General features: G+C 32.4%; 1 protein-coding gene across 1 annotated transcript; it reads left to right on the top strand.

Moving 5' to 3' along the window:
* Window positions 1–4,968: 4,968 nt before the first annotated feature.
* On the top strand, window positions 4,969–6,904 carry LOC107872932 (phospholipase A1-Ibeta2, chloroplastic). Its single transcript, XM_016719603.2, has one exon. It carries the CDS (start codon window positions 5,032–5,034, stop codon window positions 6,631–6,633), a length of 1,602 nt encoding a protein of 533 aa, XP_016575089.2. The 5' UTR covers window positions 4,969–5,031; the 3' UTR covers window positions 6,634–6,904.
* Window positions 6,905–8,493: the final 1,589 nt, after the last annotated feature.

The raw sequence follows: 8,493 nt of genomic DNA, 5'->3' as shown, positions 1-8,493 counted from the left end.
TTGAGGATATTTGTAAGAACAAGGGTGTTGGATATGAAGGTAAACTGGGTGGGGATGACCCTTATTTTGATAGTTCAGATCTGGGTAGTGACATTAGTGATGAAGTAGAAGGAGATCCTATTGATGATGATGAGGTGGTAGATCCACTACCTAGAACTTCTTCTAGAAAGATCTACTTTGATAAAACTGCAAAGAAGGTATGTTTTCAGTTGTATTTGATTTTTTTGAATGTTATTTAGAGAGGCATTGCAGAGTTACTTTATTAAAAAAGGTGTGAACCTTAAGTTGAAACCTAATGAAAAGAAAAGGGCAAGGTGTAAGTGTAAGCATAAGGATTGTCCATGGGTTATTCTTGGAAGTGTTGATAACACAGGATTTTTTACTGTGAAAACTTACTTCCTTGTACACAAATGCTGTAAAAGGACAAGAAATAAGATGTGCAACCCTTTATGGATTAGTAAGAATTACAATGATAGAATTTTGAGTGATCTATCAATAAAATTGCATCAGATTCAAGCACTTTTAAGAAAGGACTATGGGTTGTATGTTAGTAAAACAACCTGTAGAAAGACAAAAATAAGAATTATAAATGAACATTTTGGTGATTTTGTTGAAGAGTTTTCTAGGTTGTATGACTATGCTGAATAGTTAAGGACCACCAATCATGGTACCACGTATCTATTAGGACATCCAAGAATGCAATTTCAGAAAAAGAGGTTATTATAGGCATTTACATTTGTTTTGGGGCCTTGAAAAGTGGATGGAAAGAGGGCTGCAGAAGAATAATTGGTTTAGATGGTGTCTTTTTCTAGGGTGTATGTAAAGGTATCTTGTTGTCTTGCATTTTCAAATATGGAAATAATCAAATGTACCCTGTAGCATGGGTTGTGGTTGATAAAGAAACCAAGGATACATGGTCATGGTTTCTTAGGTGCATCAGCCATGATTTGGAACTTGAAGAAAATGGATGTGAAGACTTGACAGTAATGTCTGATATGTAGAAGATATGACTTTTCATATGTTCATATTTTTCAGTTATTTATTAGTTTGGTGCAATGATGCCTTTAATGTTTAACTACTATTTTACATATTTTGATAGGGTCTTCATTTGACACTTACTAATATACTGCCAAATGCTGAGCATAGATGGTGTGTTAGACATATATGGACTAACTGGAAGCAGGTTTGGAGTTATACACATGTTGTTAATGTGAAGAGGAAGCAATGTAGTTATAGCTCATGACTACCAAAGGGAATTTCTTGTGCATATGCAATTGCTGCAATGAATTACAAGGGATGGAATGCGGAGTCATTTGTTGATCACTGGTATCAAAGGAAAACATACCTGAAGGCATACGATAAGTATATTCAATCAATGACAAATATTAACATGTGGCCAAGAAGCACAAGACCACTAATTGAGCCACCTGAGATTACTCCCATGCCTGGAAGGCCAGGTAAAAATAGAAAGAAAGCTAAGGATGAAGCTGTTAAGAAGAAGTTTGAAAAGGCTATAAGAAAGGGAAGAAAGATGACATATTTCGTGTGCAAGTATATTGGACATTACAAGAAAGGATGTCCAACTTTGGTAAGCTAAATCTATTTTTATTGATGAATTTTACTCTTTTTGAATGTGTTTTTGACCTTTTCATATTTTTTTTGTAGAAAAAAATTTTAGTAGTAGCTGTGGCAGTCAACCAACTGTACAAACCAGCACTAATACTGCAATTACTGCTACTGTGAGAGATGCAAATGCTTCAACAGTTGCTGAAGAGATGCGTGTAAATGCTAAATCAAGCAACAGAAGGCCTGCAGGAAGGCCTTCAAATGCTCACAGTGCACCAAGATGTTCAGAAAGACCTGCAAATGCTCATAGTGCACCAACAACAGTGAGTGCTACTATTACATAATCTACAACTCAGCAGTCTACTAGTGGTATTAGTGCCCAAAAGAGGAAGACTAGTACACCTTTGAGAGGTGGTGCAAATCTGACATATAAAAGATTAAGGCAAAAAAAGGCAAAAGAAGTAGGTTTTGGTGTGCTGTTTGAAACAAGTGGCAGTGTGGTAGAGAGGGTAAGTTTCATATAATGTACTTTACATTTAACTGATTTTAATTAGTGCATGAAGAATTGATTTTTTTATTTTTACAGTCTGAAAATACTGATGGAGTATTGCATAGTCCAACACTTATTAGTTCAGTTCCAACCAATATTGACTTGAGTTTCAAATCGAATTGACTAAGGTAGAAAGGTGGAGCTGCAGTAACTCAAAGACAATTACAACAACAGAGTAACAAAAGATCAAAGGAAAAATCATCTACAACCATTCAAGCCACATCAAACACTCAAGCCAGCAAGAATCAGTCCACAACAAGCACTCAAGGAACACATTAGTGTAATTCTCTTTCTGTATTGATCCCAAGTGTTGTTAAGATAATTTTTTAAGACATGGTTTATTTCTCATTTAAGATGTTGTTAAGACAAGCATTTTCATGTCAACTCTTGTTAAGACATTATATATTGCACATTTCTATGTTGACAATAGTGTCTGTCATTAAATTTTAATTTCATTTCATTGTACATACCAATTACATAAATCAAGCCATCTTAAATAATACAACAGATAAAAACCAGATGACAACAATAATGATAACAGTGATATCAAAACTAGTGCTTGGTCTTTCAAGTCTTCCGTGCCTTCCATATCTTCCCAATCATTGTTGTCTTCGTTGCCTTCGATGTCTACCTTTATATTGTTCATTTTCATCGGCCAATCGAAAGAATCCACAACCAGTACCAACCTGATATTTTTGATAGCCCCAGAACATTCTTCCGGGATTGGTTGGTAATCTTGACATCTTAAATTTTGCGTAAAGTCCACAATAACAAATTCGAATTGTCATGATATTGCAAAAAATTACATAAAAAATTAAATTTTCAATATTACAAGCATAGCAAGAAAAAAAAATTACAGCACAAGAACTTGGAGAGAGAAAAAATGTAGAAGAAGGGATAAAAATAAAGTTGTTGGAAGAAATGAGGAAGAAGTAGTATTTAAATAGCATTTATAGTGTACTTTTTGACCGTTGGAGCCCTTTATTAATTGGCTGACATGCGGTTGGAGTGTAAAGCACACGCTCCTATGTGGTCCCAGCCACATAGGATGCCACATCAGAAATTGTGTTTAAAAAGTTGTTTTTTAATGGGTTCAGATGATAAACATGTAAGTCAAAGTGTCCAATTTACAAAATTGATATAGTACAGGAATCCAGAAGAGTATTTTGCCAAATAAATAAGATGAGAAAAACTAAATAAAGTCATTATAGATTTCACTTTAATTTAAGAATATCCAATAAATAGTTATTAACAAAAAATTGTAGAATAAAAAAGTTAATTAACCGTACAAAAATAAACTCTTCAACCATCAGTTGCAACAAATCCGGTCGGAGGTGTCGTACTACTTGTTTGCACAGTGGGTTAGATTGCCCTTTGAATTCGAGTTCCATTGGCGATTTAATATTTTCATCGAATAATCGAATTAGTTGAACAAATAATCTCACTAATAAGAAATCTCAGGTTTAAAATTACAGGTATATTTTTTCGATCTACCTATTGCACAAGATTTATCTAATATAATACTCCATTCGTATTAAATTGAGATGACACATTTATTAAAAAATAATTAATAATATACCTAGTTTCTCATACTATCCCTACTAAATGATATTTACATTTTAATTTAAAGAAAAAATAATTAATATAAAGGATAAAATATGAAAAAGAAAAATTATTTTTTCTTGATTAATAAAAAAAATAAGTAAAATAAATTGGGACGAATAATTTAGGACGAAAAAAGTATGTAATTTGTAAATTATTACGTATTGGAGTGAATTTTATCAATACACCCTCAGAAAAAGAACCACTGCCCATTTTTTGTTAACCAAAATATATATGGTCGAAGGTGTAAAACGTGGTATGTTAAAATCGAGAATTGGGGGGATTGTCAATTGTGTCATTTTGTCAACCATAAATTAAAAGGACACTTTATTGGGAATCGAATTGAAAAGGGAAAGAGACTTGCTAGCAGCAATTTGGGGAAGCCACGAGGACAATGAGGATTATTCATTCTTTCCTAGTTTAATTAATTAAATTAATTAATTAATTAATTCAAATAACACAAATGCACAATTACTTAAAATACCGTCCATCTTTTTCACCAACTCACATGAGGCCCTTCTCTTTTGAGAAAATTACTCTTTATGTCTGGAGAAATATTTATCATATGTGCTTCCTCTATTCATTTTTATAGTCAGGTATTGAAAATGATTATTTAATTTTCACTTATTTAATTTAAAATTAAAAAATAATTTATTATTTTATATGTATTATATTTTTGTTATTAAATATTACAGTATTTAAATAATGTACAATAATAATGGTAATAGAGTAAAATTACCTTTCTGTTAATTATTTTTTAAGAGATGTGTTAAGTCATATGTGGCTAAGTAAAAGTGAACGGAAGAATAATTCATATTTTAAGTTATACTTGGTTTAGCCCATATTTAAATATAAACATCTTTTCTATATTATTACACACTTTTAAATATCATCGATGCATGAGCAATATCACAAGTATTTTAAGTTACACTTAATTTAGCCCATATTTAAGTATAAACATCTTTTTTATATTATTATGTATTTTTAAATATGGTCGATACATGAGCAATATTACAAGTAGATTAGACTACCTAGCGTAATACTATTTTATGTTAGTTGTATATATTCGAAAATTTTCCTCTTTTCAAAAAAAATTAATAAGAAAGCAGTAAAATTTTGACCTCAGGAATTGCAAATTAACGGTTTTCTGTTATCCCTTTGGTTGTAATTGTAAATAAGGAAAAGATTAAGCCTCAATATGAAACCTTCTCCACTATAAATATGTAAGTTCAGTCCTATGCCACCTAGTAGTTCCATTGGTTTCTCTCTCTCTCTCAATCCCTCCATCTTTTTGACTCGCTTTCTCTCTAACCATGCAGATCGGAATAACGCTTCCAAATTCTCACCTTTTTCAGCCAAAGGAAGTCAAGTTAAAGTGCAACGGGTTTCCATTAAACGCTTCAGTAAATGGACAAAGTGTAAATTTAAAAACACTCTCACCATCTACTGAAATGACCAAAAAACACATTGCCAATCTTGAAAAACTTCTACAAAAAACAAACCCAGTTGATTCAAATCCTGTAATTCAACAATCCTGTAACAACAGGTCGACTTTAGAGAATAAGAGAAGAAATTTGTTAGAAGGGCTCAATTTGGCTAACATTTGGCCAGACGAGATGAGAAAAGCAGCTGAAGAAATGTCACCAAGGCATTTAAACAGGCTAAAAAGACTCTTATCATCTAAATCAATTGAATTTTCACCTAGGAATAATCTCGCTAGCCGGTGGAAGGAGTATCACGGCAGTAATAACTGGCTCGGCTTACTCGATCCACTAGACGAAAATCTCCGTAGAGAATTAGTTCGATACGGGGAGTTTATACAGGCGGCTTACCATTGTTTTCATTCCGATCCCGCCACGTCAGCGGAGGAAGTTTTGCCGGAGAGACACGTGGCATTGCCCGATAGGTCGTACAAGGTAACGAAGAGTCTTTATGCAACTTCATCTATTGGTTTGCCTAAGTGGGTGGATGACGTGGCTCCTGATCTCGGATGGATGACTCAGCGGTCTAGCTGGATCGGTTACGTGGCGGTATGTGAGGACAGGAATGAGATTCGACGAATGGGAAGGAGGGATGTTGTTATCGCGTTACGTGGGACCGCCACATGTTTAGAGTGGGCAGAGAATTTCCGTGACTTGTTAGTGGAACAAAATGTTGGTGATGATTGTGCAGCAGGAGCAGTACAGTCTAAAGTAGAATGTGGTTTTTTGAGTTTGTACAAAACGAGTGATGATCATCGAGTGCCTAGTTTAGCTGAATCAGTAGTTAACGAAGTGCAGAGGTTGATCGAACAATACAAAGGCGAACCTTTAAGCATCACAATTACCGGGCACAGTCTAGGTGCGGCATTAGCCCTTTTGGTCGCGGATGATTTAAGCACATGCGTGCCGAACGCACCACCAGTAGCAGTTTTTTCCTTCGGAGGCCCACGAGTAGGCAACCGAGGTTTCGCGGACCGTCTTAATGATAACAACGTTAAGGTGTTACGTATCGTGAATAATCAAGACGTGATCACGAGGGTTCCGGGCATGTTTGTAAGTGAAGAGCTGGACAAAAAGCTTAGAGAATCGGGTGCGGCTCGCGTGCTAGATATGTTAGATTGTAGAATGCCATGGGCGTACTCACACGTTGGGACTGAATTTCGAGTTGACACAAAGATGTCACCATTTTTGAAGCCTAACGCGGATGTTGCATGCTGTCATGATTTAGAGGCGTATTTGCACTTGGTGGATGGATTCACGGCATCTAATTGTCCATTTAGGCCTAATGCCAAGAGAAGTCTTGTGAGGTTGCTAAATGAACAAAGGTCTAATTTTAAAAGACTTTACACTAGCAAGGGGAAGAGCTTAACTATCAATCTTGATAGAGAGCATAATTTCTCTACTTCTAGTTGTTTGCCTAGTCCGTCATCTTGATATTATATATTAGCAGGGAATGTGTACTTCATGTACAAAGAAGTAACGAGAAGTATATGTTTTCGATGTACTTGCTTTTCTATTGTTTAGGAGTCGTTTGATCGTGAAAATTATTCTTTTTTTTTATGGAATAATTTTTTACTTTATTTAAAAATTAGTGTTTGGCCGTAAAAGTTCAAATCCAACACTTGAAGTTAGATCAATTTGATAACCTGCATTTCAGCTCAATTGATCTTCATAATTCCAAATAAAATAATGTTGTTTTCTCTCATTTCTAAAAGATATAACCAAATATACCACTTTAACTTCATAAATTGCAAATAAGGTAAGTGTTTGAAATCTATGGCCACACACCTGCTACTTCTTCTTTGAATCACTTAATAGTTGGGAAAAAACTGTTTGGCCACAATTTGACCATAATAATAAAAAGTGTTATTCATACTATAAATTAGTTAGTTTTTAGATATTTTTATCCTTTTCATTCTAAATTTGAATTTCTAATATTACTTTATTTAATAACCAATTTTCAATATATTGAAAACAATCCCAATGCATGAAAATAAACAATGAAGTTAAAATTAAGGATCATGGATTTGAATTGGTAGATCATGTTATTAAATTATTTTTTAATAGTAGATTATTTAAATCATCAGACTTATTTAGTCAAAATTATATTCTTTTTCTTTTATTTTAAAAAATATATTAATTTATTACGAAGAAATTTTCATGCTTAAAAATCTTTTATCATTACTTAAACTTTCAGTTTTTTCTAAAGTCATTTTCTTGGATTGTTATCAATGTTTCTAGAGTCGCTTATAAAAATCACTTTTCGTTTTTGCTAAGATAATAATGTCACTCAGTTATTAATATTTTTTTCAAAAAATCACTAAATACCTCAAAAGTTTCCTCCTCTTCTAGTAGCATGTTATATCAGTAAACCATCATTTCTTAAAAAATAATAAACATATTAACTCAGTAAACTCATTTAACCAAAATAAATAATTTTTTTAAAAAATATATTAATTTATTAAGAAGAAATTCTCATACTATTTTTCCAGATGAGCATTTAGGTTTTTATCTATAATTGCCTACAAAGACACAATTGTTGTTTTTAAAAAATAATATCACTAAAGTAAATAAGTTAGTTAGAGATTTTAATTTGCATGTAAAAGTGTGTTGAGTTGTCGTTAATGAAATATTTACCAGTTCTAAAGTGTGTTGAGTTATCGTTATTGAAATATTTCATAAATTATATTTAAATATTATATATATATATATATATATATATATATATATATATAGTTTAATAATTTGATCCCCCTCCCCCCGCGGTCCTCCTCCTCCTTAAATTAACACCCTTACCTGACATATTTTAATGACCTATAAATCAATATTTTGGTGTAAATTAATATTTTTTATTCAATAGGTGGAAGGAGGAAAAATTTAATTATTCTAGTTGATGGAATTTGGAAGGAATGCATTTTAAACTATTTTTAATATGTTAAGGGTATTCTTGGCCCTTTTTTTGTAATTAAGAACTTGAAGAGCCACAATGATATTTGAATGTTTATTCACACTGAATTCGAATTTTTTGTTACATTTTTACTCTTTCTCAATTTAATTTTTTCTCAATAATTTATTAACTATTTTCAATATATGGGGTTTTTCTAATACATGGGATTGAACATTTTTTTTGTTCACTTCACTTCGAAGAATTCTGTACAAAAATAATAGAATAAATGCCATTTTTTTCTTTTAATGCTAAGTGAAGAAATTTAGAAATATTAAATAACTTATGATAATTTGTATGATTGAATGCCTTTGGTTAATATTAATTTGGCTTTCTAATTATATTTGAAG

Source organism: Capsicum annuum, chromosome 6 (genome assembly GCF_002878395.1).
Source record: "Capsicum annuum cultivar UCD-10X-F1 chromosome 6, UCD10Xv1.1, whole genome shotgun sequence".
Classification (NCBI taxonomy): Eukaryota; Viridiplantae; Streptophyta; class Magnoliopsida; order Solanales; family Solanaceae; genus Capsicum; species Capsicum annuum.
The sequence above is the reverse complement of the archived record's forward strand: the minus strand, read 5'-3'. Positions and strand labels throughout refer to the sequence as shown.

What these genes read in the sequence shown, in the direction of transcription:
- LOC107872932 (XM_016719603.2), top strand. Translation starts at nt 5,032, where the DNA reads ATGCAGATCGGAATAACGCTTCCAAATTCTCACCTTTTTCAGCCAAAG.